General features: G+C 42.8%; 1 protein-coding gene across 2 annotated transcripts in view; it reads right to left on the bottom strand.

The window, feature by feature from the left end:
- The window catches only part of AJAP1 (adherens junctions associated protein 1), a 261099-nt gene extending 243099 nt beyond the window's left edge, over positions 1–18000 (bottom strand). For both annotated transcript variants that reach the window (XR_011966967.1, XM_072608676.1), the window contains exon 1: positions 17914–18000. Coding sequence is in view for 1 of the 2 variants with exons in the window: in XM_072608676.1 (XP_072464777.1) it covers positions 17914–17942 (29 nt within the window). In the remaining variant the exon portion in view is untranslated. The remainder of the gene's footprint in view (positions 1–17913) is intronic.
- Positions 18001–25097: the final 7097 nt, after the last annotated feature.

The raw sequence follows: 25097 nt of genomic DNA, 5'->3' as shown, positions 1-25097 counted from the left end.
TCCAGGTTCTAACACTTACCACCTTTGACAAGGGTTTTTAACTGAGATCTATCAACTTAAAAAAATAATTACATTTCCATATTGTAACCTTACATATTTTATTTTTCCTTTGAAAACATGATGCTGTAAGGGTCTCTAAAGTCTTCACCAAACCTCCAAAGGTGGTACAAGGTATACTAGAGGTTAAGAAGCCCTGATCAATGTCAGTCTGAACAAGACATAACATTTCTGGGGGTTGGATTCTTTACCTGAAAAATGAGAAGGGTTGACAGGACACCAAGGTCCTACTTAGTTCTTAGTTTATGACCTTTTGAGGGCTGATAGGATTATAGACTTTTAGCTAGAAAGAGCCATTAAGCACAACCCACTCATTTCTCCAACGAACAAACAGTTTCAGGGAGGTGACGTAATTTCACTAAGGGTGACACAGCTAATAAGTATCTGAGGAAAAATTTGAACCCACATCTAACATTTATAATTCTTCTGTATTGATTACAATGGCAGCACACCAAGAGATGTAGGCTGAGCCTAGGATTCAAGTGTAAAATATAAGATCTGTATGTAGGTATGTGTGTAAATATATTCATTAGTATGTATATGTGTGCATATATATATGTATATATATATGTGTGTGTATATGTATATATATATATACGACTGTCTCATTTTTCTCACCTGGGAAATAGGGATAAAAATGGCCCTGAACTCAGAGGATTGTTCTGAAGATCAAATGAGATAACAAATGTAAGGCATTGGATCCCAGAATACTATATATAGGACATTAGTGGAGATTTACTCTTTATCTATGACATTTAAAAATTAGGAGTGGGAAAAGGTGCACTGGAAGGTGAGATTTTGTTACTATAATACATGATGACAAGCTATTAATTGTCATCATTTTTGATATGGAGTGATGTTATTGATATAATGATGAGAAAACTAAAACAGAGGTTAAAAGATTTGCCCAGGGACATACAGAGAGTATGTGTTTGAGCCTGGATTTGAACTCAGGTATTCCTAGCTATTGAATACAATTGCACTTGAAACTATGGGCCAGAGTTGAAAAAATCATACATGTCATCTTTATGAATACAATTAATATTCTTATTGTGCCTTCACTGAGGCAAAAGGAGAAGATCATAGGTTCGCAGATTTGAAACCAGAGGAGAATTTTCAGGCCATCTATTTTAATTTGTTCATTTTCCCGATGAGCAAACTGACTCCCAGAGAGGAAAAAAAAAAATGCTTAAGCTTTATCAGGCAGCAAATCTGGAACCACTCTAGGACATCATGATCCAAGTGGATACATGAACACACTCTGATTTTGTCAACTTGGGGAACTCCTAGTGTGCTAATTCCTTCCACAGACACCAGGAGAAAACCCATCTATAACTGTAGTAAGTCAGTCCCAGGAAGATAATGAAACTACACAGGTTCAGTGACTTGCACAAAGCCACTAACATTTAGTGTCAAGGCTATAATTTGAATTTAGATCCTCCCACCTCTCAGCATAGATCTACTAGTCCCTACAAATACACTGCTCCTAGAAAATCATTACATATCGAAAAAATAACAGAGTAAGACCAGCACCCCATCAGCAATGATCTTTTTTCCATAATGGAAGCTGAATGTAAGGGTTACATTCAGTCTGAGAAAAACTCATTTTGGATTCTGAGCATACTTCTTTTCTGACTTTCAGTGCGACCTTAGAAAAATCACTTAACCTCCTCATGCCTCAGTTTACCCATCTGTGAAATGAGGTTAATAATATTTCCTGACCTCACAGGACTGTTGAGAGTCTCTGTTAATTAAGGTTTCTGAATCACTGGGAGGTGATGGATGAAAAGGGCAAAGATTTGTTAATTGATGAATTTCAAGTCCAGTGATGCCTCACTAAAATATGTTATAACAATCCTCCTCCTAGGTTATTTGGAGGAGACAGATTTTAAGTTCTTTTACATCTATTGAGAAATTGTTCAGGGAAAACCCAAAGGTGAATCAGATGGCCACCTACATGACATGACTAATTCCCCTTTCCCATACTTTCTGCTCAAATGTAAATACGTTGGAACCAATCCGATTAGCCACTGGTGTTCCTTTAAGGCAATATGGAGCCTGTTACAATGCAAATATCCTTCCCTGAATCATTACCCCACATTCACATTTGAATCAGAAATGATGGTTGATCAATAATATAACATTTCTGTAGCGTAAAAATTAAGGTCACACAGAAATACACACACACACACACACACACACACACACACACACACACACACACACACACACACACACACCCTCTGTATAACCTGCCTCTTAAACTAGGTAGGTAGTCCAAGTAGCATTATTCTCATTTTACAGAGGAGAAACTGAGTGTTACAACATTAATGTGACTTATCCAAAGTTACATAAAATAGTACATTTCAGAGGACAGATACAAACCCCTGTCTCCTGACTCCAAGTCCAACAATTTTTCCACTACAGTGCATACTTTAAGGATCAAATTCTTGAAAGAATGGAATACAGGACATACAAGTTTGGATGAGGAGATGCCCAGAGCATGGGTATTGCCTTGTTTAGTAGGGGAGGCAGCATCAAGACTCTGTAGAAAGTTTCTGGGAAGCCAAACAATGGCAGAAGGGCACTGAGAATTTTCTGGGGGCGGTAGCAGACTGAGGAGAGAAGAGACAGTACAGGAAGCAGGATGGAAAGAGGGAGCAGAAGGGGTGGCAAAGACAGACTCTATTTCACCATTGTATGTGGCTGGAAAGTGGGGGAGAGGAGACACGTGACTCAGTGGCTGAGAACAATACATAGGCCATAGTGAGTCAGGATCAGAGAGGAACTGAAATCTTTCCACGTTCCATTATATTCAGCAAGAATGCATGTGCCAGGCTGTGTGAGGCCCATGAGGAAAAGATAGTTTCTTCCTTTAAAAAAAAGGTGTGAAGGCATTGGGGAAGCATAACAGCTTCAGAAGATGAGCAAGTAAGACAGCAGAACAGAGTGCCCAGGAAATTGTGACTTCCCTCAGTGTGTATGGGAACCTGATCTGGATTATCTGGAAAATCACCTTCGCCCTCCTTCCTTTCTATTCAGATCCACATCAAAAGAAGACACCTCCCACCTTCTCTTTACCATCATCAGACCCAACAGGGAAGTCATACTGTTGTGGAAGGACTTTTTCCTGTCTCTCCAAATTTAGCAATTATACTGATCTTCAGCTCCCCAACAGATACCCCAGATGTTCCAGTATTAACAAAAACTGCCTGTGGTCTCGATGCTCCACAAAACCCAAAACACTGTAATTGGGAAGGGAAAGGGGCAACTTTATATAGTTCCCAAGGTGTTGGCACTATGCTAAGTGCTTTACAAATACCATCTCATTTAATCCTCACCACAACTCTGGGAGATAGGTATTACTTCCATTTTACAGTTGAGGAAACTGAGGTAGAAAGAGGTTAAATGACTTGCCAGGGTAAGATGGACAGTAAGTGTAAGAGGTTGCATTGGAAGTCTAGTCTCCTTGACTCCAGGCTCAGCACTCTAAAGATGCTAAGTAGTGATGTACACTACTTAGCTTTCATGAATCTGATTCGTACACAAAATCAGGATCTTAGGAATGAGATCCTTTCAAGAACTCTGTTTTAATCAAACTGGTCTCCTAGAAGTTTCTTGGCCATGATACTGCATCTTCCACCCCCATACTCCTGGACAAATGATCCTCCCCACTCCATGTCTAGAAGGTCCTCCTTGCTCATGTCTGCCTGATGAAATCCCTAGCTTCCTTCAAAACCCAGGCCCTGACAAATCCTATATGAGGTCTTTCTAGCCCCATCTCAGTCTTTTCTTCTTAAAATTACTTTGTGCACAGTTTGCATTTACTTACTTTTGTAGGGGTTGCATTTCATTGCCTAGAAGGATGGGGCTGTTTCATTGCGTCTTTGTATTCTAAGAGTAGGTGTTTAACACATGTAGTTTGACTTGAACAAAATGAAACTGATTAAGAACCAACTAGGTGGCACAGTGGATAGAATGCCTGGTGTGGAGTCAAGAGAATCTGAGTTCAAATCTGGCCTCTAATGCTTGCTAGCTGAGTGACCCTGGGCAAGACCTTAACTTCTCAATTTATTTATTATTATTATCATTTATAAAATCAAAGACTGGTTATGAAGATCAAATGAAGTAACATGTAAAGTATTTAATAAACCTTAAAATGCTATCTAAATATTAGTCATTATTTTTATTAATGAATTGAATTAAATTGGCCTGAATTAAAGCAATTTCTGGCTCAATTTTACTATAGAACATCAGGCTTCTTGTGGACAGAACTAAATTAGATTTGAAAATGCTGAGGGAAGGAGGAACTTGGGAAACCGAGAGAGTTGAGAGGCCTCCAGGGTGGTAATGGATAGTAAATTAAGCCTTTGTTGGGGCCCTAATAAAGCATCCAGCAGAATGGCCACTGGAATCTGGCCCAGCGTGTGTGTGTGTGTGTGTGTGTGTGTGTGTGTGTGTGTGTGTGCGTGCGTGTGCGCGCGTATGTGTGTGTGTGTGTAAGAACATTACTGTGAGATGCTACGGTGGGCTAGGTTTTCTAATGCAAATACTTCATCAACATTTTCAGGGTTTCTGGAATGCAGTCATAAAAATAAACACAACATTTTTTCATCTCCAATAATTGGCTCCCTAAAGAATCCTAGAGTTCCCAAAGCCACCCATCCCTCAGCAGGAGACAGCTTTCTCAGTGGTTGGTTGTTTCAACTTGCTCTTTCCAGAAGAGAATAGGGCAATAGGAAAGTAGATTGTGAGGTGTGACTTTTTAGTAATATTACTGCATTTACCTGAATCAGCTTGAGATTGTTTTCCTAGTTGGCTGGAAAGCAAATTTTATTTCAGAGCCCTAGACTCCTTATCTTTTAAGGAATTTCCTCTGGACTATATACAGTGACCACGCTCCAGATTTGGTTGAGCAGAAGGCAGAGAGGTTGTAGGTTTGGGGGAATTCACAAAAGCCTCCATATTTCAAAATGGTGGGGAAAGGAAGAGAAATACTGCTATCCTATTACATCAAAATCAGGGAATATCAGAGGTTGAAGATACCCCACGTGAGTGGTTATCTCCTGCCTGAAGAATTCCAGTTAAGTAACAACTCACTACAGAGCCAAGACATTCTATATTTGGCCAATGCTAATTGTTAGGAATTTTGTTCATGTGTTTGTTTGCTGTGAAATGAAGTCTACCTCTGCTTCTTTGCAGCTTTCCCCTATTATTCCCGGTTCTTCCCTCTGGGGTCAATCAGAACAAGGCATGATATCCCTTCGAACACTTAAAGACAGTTATCATATGCCCCCTGAGTCTCTTCCTTGCCAGTTTCAATTTCCTAAATAGCTGCAAAAAAAGCCATCTCAGGGGAACAGAATGAGAATGAGATCTAACAGCCTTTAGATATTTCTGGGTATAGTAACAACATTTCTTTCCCTTATACATAGAGTGGAAAGAGACAGGAGCTGGCACCAGACGATGTGGACTCAGCTATTTATGTAATATATGAGCTCAAGTAATAAAAATCATCAAACTTTTATTAAACACCTATAAGGCTCAATGTCTTAACATAGATGGCCATGATATAAAAACAAAAATTCAATATAGTCTCTTCTCTCTAGGAAATTTACCTTTTATTGAGGAACACAACACATGTCCAGAGAAGTAAAAGCAAAATCTTTGCTGAAAGTGACATTAACTACTGAGGAAAAAGGATGGGCTATCAGGTAGCCAAGGTCCATCACCTCTCCCAGCCTCAATTTCTGGATATTAGATGACAGCTAGGATGCCTTCTTGTTCTGTATCCTGTGAACACTTCTTAGTTGTTCTGATTAAAGTCCAGTTAGGTGGGCAATTACATCCCCGTACTGTCAAAGGTAAGTTAAGTTATTAAGATTCTCAGAGTCAAAGGATCTTAGAGAGAAATGGAGCCTCAGGATCAAGGCTTCTGTGACACCAGCCTAAGGAGAGAAGAATTGATGGTCTGGTTGACCTTTTCTTTCTCTAACAGCTTTGGCTATTTCCAGGTGCCATTGTTGACCTTGCCATTGATTCACTAGAGAGAGGTTGCTGTCTTTATCCCCCACTTCTAAGTGCCACCTCACCCAGGCTAAAGAATGCTATGAATATGGTCTCTGTTTCATAATGTTTCATTTTCAGAATTTTTTAGCTTAGAGAATACTTGGGACCTAGAGGATGGAGGCAGAAAAGTATGCCAGGTTGGCTCTCTTCAAGTTTTCAAAGGTTGTTACAGGAAGAGAGATAAGACTTTTTCTGACAGGCAGACTTTGATTATATATGAAGAATAATTTCCTGATAGTCAAGGCTGTCTCAGGCTGAGATTCAGTAAATTCCCACTCACTAAAGGCTATCAAATACAGTCTGAATGACCACTCGGAGAAAGAATTATTTTTAAGAAATGGGTTGCATTTGACTGGCCCTGGGGTCTCTTCTCCTGCCAAGAAGCTGTGAGTGGCGGAAAGAATTATCACCTTCTCAAAAAGAAAAAGTACAGTAACCTGGCCACGATGTTAAACAATTGATGAGTCAGCCCTCTAAGGCCCTTCTCTCCTCCCTTCTCTCTCTCTCTCTCTCCCTCTCTCTCTCTCTCTCTCTCTCTCTCTCTGTCTCTGTCTCTGTCTCTGTCTCTGTCTCTCTCTCTCTCTCTCTCTCTCTCTCTCTCTCTGTCTCTGTCACTCACTCACACTCACACTCACACACACACACACACACACACACACACACATACACACACACCTTTTACAATCAGTGTTGGTGCTGTCTACTCTCCAGGAAGATGTCATTTAGCTACTGTTGCTCTTTTGTTTTCTCTCTCTTTTCTGTATGTCCCTGTGTCTATCTGTCTCTCTGTGTATCTATTTCTGTGTCTCTGTCTTTCTTTGTGTCTGTCTCTGTATCTTTGTCTATCTTTTTATGTCTTTCTGTCTCTCTCTCTCTCTTATTCTCTCTTTCTCCTTCCTTCCCTCTCCCTTTCTCTCTCTCCCTCTCCCTCTCTCTCAATATTACCTCATACCAAACTGACAGGTTACTATCTATAACTCTCTTTTTCCTGATGTTCATTGTCAAATACAGCTCTGCTATGACATCACATTTTACCAGTAGATCTCACTTGGCCTCTAGCCTGAAAATTCCTTTATTATAAGACACTAGAGTCTACAAAATGAATCAGTACTTTTTGAAATCGATGCTACAGATTCAAAGTTTTATAAATGGAGCTATTTAAAATGTCTGCTATCTGAGAATTCAAAGATTTTGCTTCTTAACTGAAACAGACCTCCCAAAAGACTTCTATCACAAACAAGATTCTAATTTCTATCCAGCAGAAGTAGCATTCTTCATATGTTTCTCTTTCTATATGACATTTTGTTGCTTTCATCAAGTTTCAAAATAATGCGAATTCTCTGGGAGGAGGTTGATAAGCATTCCAAAGAATTTGCGTTAACCAATCACAGCGGAAAAAATCAAGTAGATGAATAATAACTATTTTTCAGATTATGGACAACCCAAAGAAATCATCCATCCGGATAGATTGATAGATAGATAAACGGATGGATTAATATATGGATAGATGATCAAATGAGATAAGATATGTAAAGTAATTTGCAAACCTTAGAATATTATATGTATTTATATACACATATGTATGTATATGTATGTATATGCGCATATATTTGTTATTACTATTAATGATAACATGAATAGAGAGAGATCAAAAAAGAGAAGAGACAGAGATGATATAGATACAGATGTAGACATGGATAGAAATAGAGAGAGATAATAGAGACACATCTTAGATCTTTTAGTTTACTTACACAAGTGAACAATTGGTTGGGTTCAGAATTAGGTAGGAAATTAGACTTTGTTGCCTTCATAAAATTGCAAAGCCTCTTTGATGATCCCAAACTCCTCCTAGAAACAAATTCCTATCTTTTAAATATCAACATACAACTGGCGCAGCATGGTTATGAATCATAGAATATAACAGTCTTCAAAGATTTAAATATTAGCATCATTCAGAGAGCAATAAGAACCTCAAGGTATGGGGATCAAGCAAACACAGAGCAAACTAAGATCTTCACAAAAGAATGAGATTGAATGATGTCACCAGAGACATCTATACTACATACTTCATCATATCAGGAAAAATCAAGGAAGGCTACAAGACTGAGGAGGCTTATGGGAAGACATGGATAGAGTGCCACAGGAAGGACAGGTATAAGGATTTTACAATGTGTATAATTCCAAGTCAGTGAGATCACAGATTCATCAGAATATTTGAAGAGAGGCTGCCATATATGACTAGCCAGGACAAATCGAAAGTTTGACATTGTCATTATACCAAGGCTGGATGAATTACTGATGTGAAAGAATTTTCTTATATCTAAATGTCTGTTATGAGAATGAACTAGATTGTCTTACCAGCTCAGCCATGTTTATAGATAATCTCCACAAGAGAGACAGACCTTCTCCCTACAGATCCTCAAAAAACAAGGTATATTAGCAAATTTGAAACAGAATGATTGCCTTTTTTAAAGCTACTTATGAATGCCAGTTTTTTGATTGTAGGACTATTCACATATTTATTTCATCTAGGCAAATATTTCCCTCAACGAATGGCATTTTCTTTGTTTTTTTTTCTTTTTGCCTGGAGGTTTTCATTTAAAAGTTTGATTTATGCACTTATAGCTGAAGTGTAAGCACTCATGTGTTCTTGAGGTGGCAAGATTCAGTGAAATGAATCAGGGATTTGAAATCACGAAAGTCCTGAGTTCAAATGCTGTTATGAATACATACTGGCTGTGTGACACAGATCAAATCATTCTGTTTACTCAAGTGGAATATCAGGGTTCTCTCTTTTGGTCAGACTCCAACTATCTTTTTTCTTCCAGCACTGGACAGCAAAGTATAGAAAGAACAATGGACAAATTGAAATATGACCAAAAGAAGGAAATAAATATGATGAGAGAAATAGATACTATATTTCACCATGAATGGCTGGGCTGTTCAGCCTGAAGAGGTTAGGATTTATCTATCATTAGGTACTCTCTAGGGTACTGATGTGTGAAAAGTAGTCAGACTTGATTTGCTTTACTTCAAAGGGAAGAATTAGGACCATTAGGCAAATGGGAAGCATAGTATGTGGTGAATAGAATGCCCAATTTGAAATTAAGAAAAACTGGGTTTAATTTCTACCTCACATGCCCAGCAGGGTCATCATGAGAGTCAACTTATAGGAAGAGCTTTGAAAACCTTAAACTAAGTAGCTGACATAGCTTAAGCCTAAGCTATATAAATGTGAATCATTATTAAATTGTGAGAGGTAGATTTGAGCTAGATATGAGAGGCTTTCCTAAAAGAAAGCTTTTCAAATAAATTGAAATAAGTTGCCTTATAAAAGAGTGAGTTCCCCCTCCCTGAAATTCTTCATGCAAGCATTAGATGACCATTTGTTGGTGATGATTTAGATAGAGTCCTTGTTTAGAAATGAGTTAGATATTTCTGAGGTTGTCTCTGACTCTGAGATTCTTTGATATTTGATGGGAATAAATGTAAAGTGTTACATTTGGGTTCAAACAATCAATTTTGAAAGTATGTGAGGGGGAACATTGGCTAGATGGTAGCTGATTTGAAAATGACCTGGGGCAGGGGGAGTTTTAGTGGGCTTTGAGCTCAGAAGGCATCAAGTATCAGGTGTGGCCACTAAGAAAGAATCTTAGGTTTGATTAAGAGAGTCCTAGTGTTGAGGACTAGAGAGATGTCTTATTGATCTCTGTCTGAGGCAAAATAAATCTGGAATAATCTGTTCAGTTCTGAATAACAAATTTTAAGATGGACATTGATATACTAGAGAGTATTCAGAGACGCAGAGCCAGATTGGAGAAGGAACTTGAGTCTCTGCTATGTCCGTACTAATTAAATTAATTAGAGATGTTTAATGGGGGGAGGCGATTCACATCTACATGAAAGTTATTTTGAAGTTTATAAAGGACTCTCATATGGGGGAGAAATTAAACTTTGCCTGGTTGGTCCCAAAAGATAGAACTAAAAACATTGGGTGGGAGCTACAAAGAAGCAAATTTAGCCGTGATAAAAATAACTTCCTAGCAATTAAAAGTCTCCAAAAGTGGAATGAGTTGCCTCAGGAAGTAATAGGCTCTCCCTCCCCTGAGGTCTTCAAGTAGAGTCTGGGTGTATTATAGATGGGATCCTTGTTCTTTTGGGGATTGGGATCAATGTTCCCTGAGGTCTCCTCTGGATCGGAGAGTACAGGATTCTAGGATCAACAATTACTCTCTAAAATAATATTTGGTTGCCTCTTAACATTCTTATGACATATACTATTCTGTGCTATAGAGTAGTTCATGGTAACACAAAGGTTGGAATGAATCATAGAAACCATTTGGTCTAAACCTGTGTTTTTATAAATGAGACTCTTAGACATACACAGGTTTATTCGCATTCACATTGTTCATAAGCAGAAGAAGCAAGAGGCAAGCCTAGGACTTTTCACACTAAATATAATTATTTTTCCATTATATTATTCTACTTCCACCTCCTCTCCCACCATACTATGAACTCCCTGAAAACAAGGGTCACATAGTATTCACATGTGTATCCATGATCCCTAGCATAGTGTATTCCCACTTGGTGGGCTTGTAATCAATATTTGTACAAAAGATGAAAAATGGAAGGGATGGATAGAGGGGAGTAGAGAGAAGGAAGGAAGGAGGAGGGGAGGAAAGAAAGGAGAAGGGAAGAAAAGGGGAAGAGAGAGAGGAAAGAAGGGAAGAGAAACAGAATAATAGAGGGAGAAAAGAAGAGGAAGGAAAGAAGGGAAGAAAAGGAAGAAGAGAAAGAGGAAAGAAGGGAGGGAGTGAGTGAGGAAGAAAAGGAGGAAGAGAGGTAAGAAAGAAGGGAAAAGGGGAAAGGAAGAAGAGAGGGAGGAAAGAAAGGAAGGAAGGCAAGAAAGGAGGGAGTGGGGAGGAAGGAAGGAAAGAAGGGAGGAAGAGAGGGAGGAGGGAGGGAGAAAGGAATGAAAGAAAGAAAGAGATGTATGGATTTGGAGGTGACTTGGCTACAGAAACTCTCAAAGGCTATCTACTAAAAGTTACGGAAGGTTTGTGACTTGTAATGATCAAGAAATAACCTATACCATGGGAGAGGAAAAAAACAAAACAAAATATATAAAAGCATATTTCTAAAGCACTAGAGTAGGATAACCACCAGAAAGAGGCATGGTGCATTTAAGTAGAATGAGATATATAGATATGTATGTGTATATATATTTATATATGTATGTATGTGTGTATATGCATATATATTACATGTATGAGAATGCATGTATGTATGTATAGAGAGCAAACAATGACCTGTAAATAAGAAATGGCATAAAAGACACCATGGATGGGAAAAGAGAAAGGCTAATCATGTGGTATAGTGGGTGAAGTATCTGATTTGGAGTCAGAGGATGTGAGTTCAAGTTTCAGCTCTACCACTTCTTTCTTGGTGACTTTGTACAAGTCATTCAACCTGGAATCAGATCTAAAGCTAGTAAGGACCACAGAGGCCATCTGGTTTGATCTCTTCATTTTACAAATAAGGAAACTGAGACCCAAGGAAGTGGAGTGACATACCCCAAGGCTACATAAGTAAGAAATGTCACACACAGAGCTTGAAAGTTGTTAGGATTTCAGTCAGGGCTCTTTCCATTTTATCATTAAAAAGGTAAAGAAGAAAGAAGAGGGAGAAAGATATCCTTAGCTAGGAAATCCTGGTATACTTAAAATCAGTGCTGTCTGGAATAAAGGTGTATAAACCATCAGCAGAAGAAAGGCTGCGTTTAAAACCTCTCCTGGACCTCAGATTAAATCCACATTTTTTTTCAGAGGGAGCTCAGTGGAGTGGAGCGTTAAGAGAGGAGGTTGCAGGAGCTAGCTTCTCCAACTCCCCAAGACTCCAGGCAATAAAAAAGTTAGCAGAAGGCCAGAGCACATGATTTCTTAAATATGCCAGCCACCTCTGGGCTGGTTTTCCTGTGGCTAAAGAAGCAACTCCACCTCATCAACAATGTGTAATATTTCCTTGCTCAGGATTGATTTGGGAGAATTTCAATGTGATAACTATTAAAATCCAGAGATAAAGGCTGGCCCTCTGGCTATTCAAAGTCCCCAGGGACTCTTGAGAAGAGGAATAGGGAATCTCAGTGAAACTGGAGGCTGAGAGACTTCACTGTGCCTCCTTCCCCTTTCCTCCTTGTTCTAATTAAGGCTGAGCCTGCTCCCTTCCTGCCCTGCTGCTGAGTCCGATCGCTACAAGACAGTTAGGCAGCTGCTTCATTCCTCTCTGGCACTGGGTGAAGTGAGTGTTCTCAGTGGTTCATCTGTAAAGGGCTTTGGGGACTCAGTTCTGAAGAAACAGCAGGGCATTTGTATTGTGTTGCAGCTAGAGAATATACTGGAGAGATGGGGAAGTGACTAAGGTAGCCTGTCCTTCCCAGTATCTACTAGACCTGTGGTAGAGGACACGTCACCATATGTGGTCACTGACGCCCTGCCAGGGCCTTAAGAGTTGGTTCTTTTAGGGGCCAGGAAAATCTAATTCACCAGTTTATTCCCTCCTCAAAAGGATATCTGAATTTAGTGTTTTTCACACATATCCAGCAAGGTTTCAAACCAGCAAAGTTTTAAAAGAAGCAGCACAGTAGAGTGGATGAAATTCTAGAATTAAAAATTCAAACCCTGTCTTCTGACTCTTACTGTGTGACCTTAGACAGATCACTTAACCCCTCTGAACCCCAAGCAATTCTTTAAAAGATGATCTACTGTTGTTATTGATAGGGGTTTCAATGACCAATCAACTAAGAAACATTTATTAAGAGAATGAGATGTGCTAGGTACTATGCAGCACACTGGGAAGGAAGGATGAAAAGACAGGAGGGGAGAGGAAAGAGGAGAGTCCCAGACAAAAAGAAATTTAGATTCTATAACGAGCGCACATGCACAAAGTGAGTCCAACACCCCTTCCCTGCTTTAGTAATAACTAGCATTTACATAGTATTTCAAGTGTACATAGTTTCTCAACAACCCTGGTAGGTGGGTATTATTATTATCTCCATTTACAGATGAAGAAACTGTGTCAGCCAGAGGTTAGGTGACTTTCCTACTGTCACTAAACCAGTACATGTGTGAGGGAGACTTCCCAACACAGTTCTTCTGACTCCATGTCCAAGCTCTTACTAACTGCACCACCTGAGGCCTAGAGCTTTTAAGTAATGTGTCCATAGTAAAGTCATTATTAGAACCTAGTCCTTTAGACCCTAAATCTAGTGCTCTTTTCCCCCAGGTTTAATTGGATTGCTTCATTTGGCCAGCAGCAATTCTTTTGTCTCCTTGCCATTTTTGTCTAATTGGCATTAGGGAAGATGAAACCCTCTCGAGCCAGACTTCAAACACAAAAAAAATCTAGATCAAAGATATATTTGGCTTTCAGTGCTAATCTTTACATCAGTTTGGTCTCTGCTGACTTGTTACCCTTTGAAGAAAATTTAGCAACTACTTATTTTAAACAGATGACTGTTCTCTAACCCCAAACATGGTACAGAAGCTTAGCAGATGGCTGGCCACTGGATACAGCCAATTTTGTATTTGCCTACAGTATGATACAGGGTATCATTTTTATTGGCGTGGTTGAAATACAATACCCCACCCCCCCTTATTTTACTCAAAAGATAGTTCAAGGAGATATTGGAATCTCTAATCCACAACCCATAGTAAGCAACCTTCCTGAACTCCAGGTCAGTGATGTTGGATAAGAAAATACATAAAGCCTGCTTCACCACCATACCAAATAACAATAATCAGGGAGGAGGAGGAGGGGGAGGAGGAGGAGGAGGAGGAGAGACAGAGACAGAGAGAGACACAGAGACACAGAGACACAGAGAGAGAGAGAATGAAAAAGACCTTCAAAGCTTTGAATGGAGCTTTGTCCCCTTACTGAATCCACCTAATAAAAGACAGATGATAAGAAAAGCTCCAGGAGGAATTTCACTTTTTCATCTCCTGAGAAAATGATACATCCCCCCTTGCCTAGCAACAATTTCCCAGGTGAGGGCCAGGGTGGAGGATTGATGCTGCAAGGAGGGAAGGGAATGGAATGGGTTATACTCAGGTTTGGTTGCTGCATAAAAGTAGGCTTTATTCAAGGAGGATTGTCCACTCAGAAGTATCATTACCAATGGCACTAGATAGACTCTGGTTGTGATCAATTTCACTTTCAGCAGCATCAGAAACAGCTAGGATGGGAGCCTGGATTTAGTAGGATGAGGATGTTTATGCAAGGTACACTTGATTCAAAGACTAAAAGTCAAGCTTTACAATGCCAGCTGCTGTCTAGATTTACGGAGAATGGTGGTGATGCCCAGAACTCAATCATTTCTAATTTTGTCATTACAGGAACCTCCAAACCAGTGTTCCCACCCACAGGTTATCCAAAGGGACTTCTACACAGGAATTCCGCTTGGGGAAAGGATACTTATTCAGGGATGGAAATTCAGCATACATTGGAAAAGTATCTGGACCTACAGAACACACATATTGGGTGAATATAGCTAGTTCCCACTCTAAAATAAGGTGTTAAGCTGAAAGATTAAGTTTCAGATAAGAGCTAAGGGATTCACCTGTTCCAGGATATTTGTTCAACTGTCTGGCATCTAAAGCTAAAGATTCCTTTCACAAATAGGAGCAAAGGCCCAGAGAGCTTTGAAGTCCCGGGGTAAGCTCCCCATCCCAAATTGAAAAAACAAACAAAGAGCATTCCAAACCAAATTAAAACTCACCAAGCAATCCAGGAGAGTTGCTTGATTAGAATTGGTGGAAAGTTTCTTTCTAGAGGTGTTTTTTGTTTGTTTTTAATGGCACTAAAACAGCTTAGCTCTGTAAAGACAATTCTCTGGCTGCCTCTTCCTCCTTTTCTCTCTCCTTCCCTACCTCTTGCTTCCCCTCCTCCTTTTTCTCCTCCCTCCCTCCTTCTCCCCCTTTCCTTCCTCTTCCTTCCCCTCCTTCTTCAGGATCTTTCTTATGTTTATGCTTCAGCTCACAGGTCACAAACCAACTAATCCCATCAAGTCCTCAAACTGCTCAGTCCTAGAAACTGGAGCCAAACAGTCCAGGGAGAGCTGAGCCATCCATCAGAGATATCAGTTCATTTCCTCTGTCCATGTTGCTCACTCTATCTTGACCACCACTTGGCTGGGGGTGGGTGGGTTTACAATATTATCCTGGTGAGCAGAGGCATTCTCCAAAAAATAAAGGGGGCTAGAGGTGGGTTAAAAAAAAATCTTAGCTAGCTGACCAAAAACCCACTTCAGCTGTAAAAATGACTCTTGTGACCTTGACACACAATAGAGTCCTAGTTAGTATTTAAATAGGTACATATGCCTATTGAAAACCTCCGGTTCACTGAAAGATGATGGGGAAATGGCATTTATATTATCTCAGGATGTCAGCATTTAGGCAAGCTGAAACCCATCCTAGGATACAACAACAGTCCCTTAGATGAAACTGGGAAGAAAACGTGTCCTTACAAAACGCCTTAGAGATGTTTTCAAAAACGATGCCAAAGTCCCATTCTCTAAAGCAAAACCCCCAATTTTACATCACTTAGTATATACATTAAAAGTGTTGTTTTGAAACAAAGACCCACCCATTTTTAGAATAAATTACATGTCTCCCAACACACACACACACACACACACACACACACACACAAAATACACACACACACACCCCACCACCACCACCACCACCACCACCACACCACACCAGCTTTCTCTCCTCATAAAAATGCAGAAGTACATTGATCTAGCAGTTTTAACAATGCTAAATAGAACTTCACTCCAAATAACTTCCCAACTGTAACCAAAAATGCTAGGGGAATGTCAATCAGAAAAGACAAAATGAGAATGAGATGGAGGTTGGATAATCAGCTTTTCTCCCCAGACCCAGAACCTCTGCGACTTGGAGAGAGACCTCAGTCATTAGGAGACAGAAAGTATAACAACCAGCAAAATAAACCATGAATTAAGATACTGTTGCAAAATGAGGGCAGAGGAGAGATGAAAACAAGCAACTCCAGTATGTCTCCTGCCCTGGACCGGCCCTCCCCAATGTCTGAATGCTTATCTAGCACCTAGCATCAGTATTGATTCCTCTTCCAGCCAATATTCAATCCAATCAGCTTCATTATTTAACCCTTTGAGACCCAAGTGAGCGAATGAAATTCCTGCTTCAAACCAGACCCCTGGGAGGGGCACTAAGCAGAGGGATGAGAAAAAAAAAGAATCTTCAGGAAGGCAAATAATGACATATGCGGGATTTAAAAAAAAATATTATTATTATTATAAAGGCGATGGCATTTAAATAAATTGGGGGGGCTGGGTTTTCGAAAATAAAAAGAGCAGCTTGAGTATCCTGGGAAGTACCCCAACCTCATTCCTTCCGTTTCCTCAAAATCTCGCCCCAAAGCTGAGCCTCCTGGGGGGTCCAGTCCCCCTCCCCCCACCCGGTGGCCGGTTGGGTTTGGGCGGGGGGAGGAGGAAGGGAAGGACAGGGCAGCGTTCTCGTCTCAGCCTCCTTCCTTCTCATGGCTTTTCTCCCCAAAGCGGGAGTGCAGTGCATCCCAGTGGACAAAGTGCGGAAGGACAAGTTGGCTTTCATGCCTCCGCCTCCGCCTCCGCCCCCGCCCTCCTCAGCCAGGGTTCGCACTCTCTCAGCCTGGCTCCAAGGAGCGCGCCGGGCTCCGCACCGACGGGTTCCGAGGGCTGCCGACTGTGGCCGCGTCCCTAGGCCCTACCCTGGATGCTAGATGAGACTTGGCCTTTCCAGACCCGAGCCATCCCCTACTGCGAGGGTCTAACACTGGAGAGCAGGGCGCAGGCGGCTAGGCTAGCCATTGGGGACATATAGGACAAAGTTTGCCTCGGAAGCAGAAGCCAGCCGTGGCTCTACTGGTAGGCAGCTGGGTCCTCTGCACCCCGGCTAACTCCCGCGGAGGTCCCTGCCCTTACCTACGCGACTGTCCACGCAGGTGGATGAGTGGCAGGCGATTCACATGCCTGGCCCTGCTTCCCCCTACCCCATGCCTCTCTGGGCTCGCCCCTCTGCCCGAGGGGTTCCCAGTGCCCACAGCTATGCGCACCCATATGACCTAGGGCGGCTCCATGCCTCTGCTCCGAGTAAGGCTGGGCTACGCAAGGGTCCCCTGCTTAGGGTCTGGGGCCCGCGCTAGGCAAGTGCTTGATGGGTTGGTACTGAATTTAGCCAACTCCTTCCGGAGTGCGCTCCGGGGAGCTGGGAGCCTTGACCTCTCAGCCCAGCTTGGTCTACCCCCAGCTCCCAGGGGCCGCCGGTAAGTGACCCTCCGGTAGGTGACAGCGGACTGGCAGAGGAGCCTGGCTGGGGCTGCCGGCCAGGACACTGCGCTGCCGCCTGAGGGAGAATTGGGAGCCGCTACCTCAAGAGCTCTAGTTCGTCCTCGCCTCTGGCCGAGCCTGAGAGAGGAGAGAGTCCCCTAGGAACAGGGCTGAGCTCCTCAGTGATCGGCTTTCCCCTCCTCCCCGTTTGGTTTGGCATTAGCCGAGAAGCCCCCGGCGGACACTAGGAAGAAACAAGGAAGACAGCAGTGATCTTCTGCCTAGTCTTTATGGATCATTAATTAAAGTACTGCCCAAGATCTCCCAAACGGACACACACACACACACACACACACACACACACAGACACACACACACACACACACAGACACACACACACACACACACAGACACACACACACACACGCCGGACTTCTCACCTGATTCCTAGGAGCTGTTTAATCCACATGGTCACGTTTCACAGAACCGAGCCTCAGACCTTCATCTCCCCGTCCATCGGCGCCTCCCCACCCCCCCACCCCCAGCACCCCGACCCAACTCTCTGCGAGTGTCCGCGCCCGCCGCGCTCCGTCTGGCGGCTCCGCTCTCTCGGCTAGCTCCCTGGGCAGCCGGGAGGCTGGATCAGAGAGTAGCCGCGCAGTGCTCCATCCCAGTCCTGGGCGCGTCTCAGCTGTTGGGAAGCCTAGACCAGGCAGAAGCGCCTATAAATGAAGACATAGCTGCATAGATTAGTTGGAGGCTAGAAAGGGGGGTTCCGTTCTCAAGACCACCACATTCCCCTCCCCGAAACGGTCCTGGGCTTGTCTGGGGGTTGTTTTTGGTTCTTTCAATAGCTGGCTGGAGATTGGGGAGGAGGTTCGGAGAGGCGAGGGAGACCCCACGTCCCTGAATCTATTTTAGCTCCGAAGTGGTCTCTAGCACAGTCTGTAGTTTCTGAGGCGCCCACGGATCTTTCCTCCAAAGGAAAAGGAGGAAAATAAAGGAGGAAGGAGGGAGGGAGGGAAAAGGAGAAACGGCAGCGGTCGGGAGTGATCTGCGTTTTGTTGTTCTGGGTTTCAGCCTGAGCCCCACGTAGAGAGGAGAGAGATGCGTGGCGGAGGGCGGAGGGAAGGACACGAAGAGCAGGCTCCAGGAGTTCGCAGTTTTTCCTAGCCGGTAGGATCCTTCTCCCCTGGACTTAGAGAGTCGGCTGAGGCTGGGGAGGTTGCTGGGGCTAGGGAGCCCAATGCTCCTGCAAAAGTGGACGAGGAGAAGGACTTTCCTCGCCAACTACTGAACAGTCGAGTTCGAGTCCGAGTGGAAGAGGGAAAAGAGGTGTTGGGAGACTGCAGCGTCCGCCCGTCGGGTAGAGGACGGAGCTTTCCCAGCGCTGCTCCAAGGGGCTCAAGTTTCCCGGTCTGTCCGAGGGCGAGCTCTCCACAGCCTAAGGCTGGGGAGGCTGGGAAGGAGGCGGGGAGAGGGAGGTGCGCTCCGAGCTGAAGTTGCGTTGCGAGAGGAAGGAGGAGAGAGAGCTGGGAGTGGGGGGGAGGGGGGGCTCTTTTCCCCAAAGAGAGGAGCGGAGATTCCCGGGCCTCTGAGCAGCTCGGGCAGCGTCAGCCCCAGTGAGCCGCCCTAGCCTCTCTTCCTCCTTTTCTCCGCCTTTTGCTCTTTCTGGCTCCAGCCCCCTCCTACCTCCCCCAAGCAGGTCCCAACTCCGCCTGCTCCAACCCAGTCTCGCGTCACTCGACCTTCCCCCGCCCCCTTGACAGGAGGCTGAGACCCCTGCCCCACTCTTGGTCCCCACCCTCTCTTCTGTCCTCCTGGACCCTGGGGAGCAGGGTTATTTGCATCGCCCGAACTCCCCTGCCAGACAGGTCCCCCTCCCGCCCCCTTCCTCATTCCTGTCCTCTTCCCCCCACGTCCCCACCTTGGACACTGCTTCGGAGATACGGAAGATTCCGATTGGACCGTCTGGCTCCGCCGGATGGTGTTGCCACGGTAACCGGATGAAACGTGGAGGAGCTCGAGGTTCCGACCCGGTTCCCGGGTGGGCAGTGGACTAAACAGGCGACGCAGGGGTACTGGTGTGTCTGGGGGGCGGGGGCTTGTGAGGTTAAAGGGGGGTGACGAAGGGGAGGTGAGGCAAGGGCTGCAGGATAAAAGAGGAAACAGGGCCAGGGAAAAGTTTCCTTTAGCCAGAACGGGGCATCCCCTAGTAGGATCCCAGAGTCTGCTCAGAAAGGAAGAGGCCAGGATGAAGGTGTTATCTCTTGCCTAGCTTTTTTTTGTCTTTGGAGTCTCTTACCAGGCCGTATGCCTACCTTAACCAAATACTCAGAGGATGGAGTCCGACCCCCTCCACAAGCCCCATAATCCCCAGCCACCACCGTGGAGTGACTCTGAATTGGCATTCAGCTGAAGGCCCTCAAAGTCTAGGGTTTCAACTGAACGAGAGAGAGAGAGAGAGAGAGAGAGGGAGGGAGGGAGGGAGGGAGGGAGGGAGAGAAGAGAGACACAGAGAGGCAAAGAGAGAGACTCCAGCAGTTTCCAGTCACCAACTCCTTATAATTCACCACTCCTTCTTTGTCTTTGCCTGGCCCTGAAGCATTGACTAGCCTTTGCTCACAAGTCAGTTAAAAAAAAAAAAGAGGTGTGACTGGGAATGATAGTCCTTTTGTTGAGAAAGAAATGACATACACAGCAAAACCCCCAGTGGCGGGTTTGCTGAGTCCTGGTTCCACCCTCTGATGCTTTGTACAATCTTGAATAAGTTCCTTGTCTCAATTTCTTTCCACCTCCATTCTTTATCTGCAAATGAACATAAATCCAAGCCCTGGGTTTGCAAAAAGGTCTTTGAGACCATTATGATGCCAGGTAGTAGGTGATCACCTCATCATTATTTATTCCCTAACCAGGAAGGATTTGCATTGTCTTATGTATTTACTCTGGGACTATGAAGGTGAGAATAGTTCAAGTAGTTGACCTGCCCCACACATAGAAGGACTGAACAAAAACATGGGTTAAAAGTCCTCAAACCCAAATGTAAGGCAAGTCCCTAGCTGGTAAGAACACCCTTTACTCACATGCCAGGGGCAATGACTACTTTTGGAAATAACACGTATGTGTTATAAATAACAAGTAACTGGAAAATATAGAATACAATGAAGTTCGCTTCCCTTCCTTGAATCCCAATGTGAAATAGTGGAAACTGCTAGCCTGGAGAGACCTGGGTCCAGACCACAAACCCTGCTGTGTATGAGCTATAGCAAATCAATTTAGCTCTGAACCTCAGTTTCTTCATCTGTAAAATAAGTATAATAATAACTGTAGTACCTATTTCACATGGTTGTGAGACTAAAATGGATAATGTGGATTACAGCACTTTCTAAACCTCAAAAGATTACATGACCATCAGCTATTATTATGAGAGCCAAAAAAAAAATGGGGGGGATCTGAATCTGAAAGCAAAAGGAGACTCTGCAAACAGCTACTGCCACAAAACAAAGGATTTTCCTTGCATGAGAAGGGTTTATGGTCATGCTGCTATGCACTGTGCTTTGCAAACCTTGAAGTGCTATATAAATACTTTTTTAATCCACCTCCAGACTCAATTCCCCAGTTCCTCCCACCTTAACCAAGCCACTTTCCTCAAAACACACACACACACACACACACACACACACACACACACGCACACACACACAAAATAAAGATGAGCCCCTACCACCAAATAGGCCCCCTTTCCACCCAATATCCCCACGTTAACTCTACAAGAAGGGCCGTCTTTCCTTCGTCTCAGCAGGAAATGGAGAGTGGTGGATAGGACTTTGGATTTAGATCCAGGAAGATCTGAGTTCAGATCATAATTCAGATACTTGCTAGCTGACTGATCCTGGGAAATTATTTAACCTCTTTGCCTGAATTATCTCAGATCTATAAGATGCAGGAGGTGGAGGAGGTGGGGGTTGTCTAGGATCCCATCCCGCTCCAAATCTATGATATTCCTATTTTTCTTTGCCTGCTTCATGTTCTTTTTAGAGATGGCTATTTTAAAAGCTGATCCGAAGCCCAAATGAGCCACCATTTTGTTGTAATTTTTCTCCCAAGAAAATAAATGTCTTTAAGAAGACAGTTTATTTACAAGATTAAGTTTGCATTTTGCAGACAATGGAGAGTGTTAATTAGAGTTGTTATTGTTTTCTAGAATGATCATGTAGACCCTGGGAGTTGGCTGATAGGGTGTGGCATGATTTTCCCTACTGCAATAAATGAGTGAGAGAGGTGGTAATATTCCCCTGTTTTGGCATCTGGGTCTTCACTGAGCTGTTCCACAGGTGACCTCGTTCCACAGCTGCAAATCCCAGCTGAATGCATCAAGAAGTTCTAGTTTAAATGGCATTTTGAGAAACAGGCAAAACTACAGGCTCACTTTGCAAGCAACTCGAGTGACTCATGCGACATCCATCGCTACAGTTGTAATACACGAAGGAAGCACTCTATGCTTCCACTACCCATCAGAGAACTTGCTCGTTAACAACAAAAAGGGATTGGTCTCATCTGCCCTTCTGGTATCACAGACTGCCTGTGTTCTGTCATCGGATAAGGGAACAGAGAGAGTGACCTTCTCTGAGAATAAACAAACCGCTAGTTTATGCATCTGTGGCCCCAGGGCACCCCTTGGGCCAGATAGGGCTTAACCTTGAAAGCACATCCCAGGAGACTGGTAGGAGGCAGGGTATATTGGCTTAGAATTTCCGTGCTATTTATTGTTCCACCACTGTGGCAAACTTGGATTCGTGAGTGCAAAGAGCTCTGTTTCTGACAGCTGAGCAACTCATCACATGACTATGGGCTAGCAAAAAGTACCCAGGGCATCGAAAAAAATGGTAAACTTCTCAAGTCTGCTCTAGCCGGTGGTTTTGGCCAAACATGTAATGCTTTACCAAGGTCTAGCGCTCTTCTTTGAAAATAACAATTCTCATTTCTACAATTCTTTACGGCTTATGAAAGTCTTTCTTCATAGGAAGCTCCCAAATAGATACCATAAATATTATTGACCTCATTTTGTAGATGAGGGAACTGAGATTTAACAAAGGTGAAGTGACATCAATGGAAGTTTTAAAATGGGAATGTCAACGTAGGTAGTCTCTCAGCCCTCTTTCCAATATATTCCTAATTGTAAGGGGAAGAACATGGTTAATATAAAGGGTCTGCCCTGAGTAGGTCCTCTGTTCAGTCCCTTCCCTTATGGGAGTTCATGAGGCAACTTTTCCTGAAGTCAAAAGGTCTGAGTTTTAGCTCCTTCAGAAATATGCTTTTTGCAAAGTAGGATTTAATAAATGCCTTTGATTAGAAGCAATGTAATTATAATTTAGCATTTGCTATTCAAAAAAATTTAGGCAGAGTGGGTCCTCTGTTAGAAACCATAAGGTCATAAATTCCTTTTTAATAGATATTTAACTATTCACTATGCATGAAACCCTATATTAGACTCTGTTGTGAAACACAAAGATAAACAGGTATGGATCCTTGCCCTCAATGAAGTAACAGTTTGATAGTGGAGAAATGATGCCTCCAAATAATTAAAATACAGTTTATTATGGCCCTCTGAAACCTCATCATGGTATAGAACATGATATAACTGAGGCAGCTAGGTGTCACAGTGGATAGAGGGCCAGACCTGGAGTCAGGAGTTCAAACCTAGCTTCAGATACTTCCTGGCTGCGTAACCCTGAGGAAGTGACTTAACCCTCTTTGCCTCGGTTTCCTCATCTGTTAAATGAGCTGGAAAAGGAAATGCCAAACCACTCCAGTATCTTTGCTAAGAAAACCTCAAATGGGTTCAGGAAGGGTCACATGGGACTGAAAAAAACGACTGAACAAGAGCCGTAGGCCCATTGACAATTCTGCTTGCAAAGGAAAACATTCTATGTTTGGAGAGGCTCAACTTCAGATGGGTGATGATGTTAATTCTTAGAAGAGAGGCAGTATTGCCTATTGGTTAGGGAGTGAGACTTAAAGCAAAGAAGACTTGGGTTTTAAGTCTCACACATACAACCTATGTGACCATGGTCAAGTCACCTAATCTTTCAGTGTTCAGATAGAGAGGGATCTGCTTGTGGCATATTGATTTGGAAAATCATAAAGTAAAATTTTAGTTATTTTGTTAAATATTTCCCAATTACATTTTAATCTTATGCCTCTGTTCTAGGCAACTCTCTAAAGACTCAAAAGAAAAGGTATCAAACAAATGGTCTTCATTCACTAGATTAAAATGTAATTGGGAACTATTTAACAAAATAAGTAAAAATTGAATGCAGCATAGATAAAATTACACTTTAAAACTAAATCAATATGTGGCCTGCAGGGATCATTATGTATAGATTAGTGGCCTCTGTTTCTATATGAATTTGATAACACTATTCAATGGTGCCTGTATTGCCTGGGAGAAGGAAGACTTCACCAAAAAGTCTTCCAGGGATGAGGAACCTGCAGCCTCGAGGCCACATGTGGTCCTTTAAGTCCTCAAGCTTGGCTCTTTGACTGAATCCAAACTTCACAGAAAAAATAATAAATAGGATTAGTTCTATAAAACTTGGACTCAGTCAAAAGGCTACATTCAAGGACCTAGAAAGCCACATGTGACCTTGAGGCCACAGGTTCCCCACCCCAAATACAGATGAAATTGTAGGTCCAGTGCCTACCCCTCACATACTGAAAGACCATGTATTGTAAGTTTCAGAAGTTTGAGGTATATGTTGGGAGAGGGAACACCCAAACCAATGAATTTTATGGTCCTGTAGTATAATAACTAAGGGTAGAAGAAAGAAATGATTGGGTTTCAATAGGCTGCAACATATGTTACCAACGGTGACTTGCCCATAAGAAGTGATAAGAAAGATACCATCAAAGATGGGTATGAATGGAAAAACAGGTAGGGAGATCCTATGGTTGTTGGTTAATGCTATCAATCATGTCTGACTCTTGATGACTTTATTTGAGGTTTTCTTGACAAAGATATTGGAGCAGCTTGTCCTTTCTTTTTCTAGCTCATTTTACAGATAAGGAAACTGAGACAAGCAGGGTTAAATGACTTGCCCAGGGTCACACAACTAGGCAGTGTCTGAGACCAGATTTGAAGTCACTAAGATGAGTCTACCTGACTTCACACCTATCAGAAACACTTTCTCTAGCCACCGAGTCACCTAGCTGCTCCCTATGATGGAGCAGGAAAAATGTTTGAATTTGGGCTCCTAGGACTCAGTTTCAAATCTCAGCTCTTCCACACGCTTCCTGTGTGACCTTGGGTAAGTCATTCTCACTAGAATCATAGATCTAGAGCCAGAAAGTATTAGATGCACATGAGGCCATCTAGTTTCTCTTCTGTTTTACATACAAAGAGCTAAGGCCTGGGGAGATTCAGCTTCTTTCCCAAGGTCTCACAAGTTATAAGCTGAAGTAGAGTTGAGCCTAGCTCCTCAGATTCCAGAGTCGATGTTCTTTGTATTATGTATCATGGGCCACCATTCAGAGCTCTTAGCTCTGACTCTGGTCCTGTATAGTGAGAGTGAAGAATAATAAACATTTAATCCAAATATTGCATTCATATTCACGAAATAGTAAA

Source organism: Notamacropus eugenii, chromosome 5 (assembly GCF_028372415.1).
Source record: "Notamacropus eugenii isolate mMacEug1 chromosome 5, mMacEug1.pri_v2, whole genome shotgun sequence".
Lineage (NCBI taxonomy): Eukaryota > Metazoa > Chordata > Mammalia > Diprotodontia > Macropodidae > Notamacropus > Notamacropus eugenii.
The sequence above is the reverse complement of the archived record's forward strand: the minus strand, read 5'-3'. Positions and strand labels throughout refer to the sequence as shown.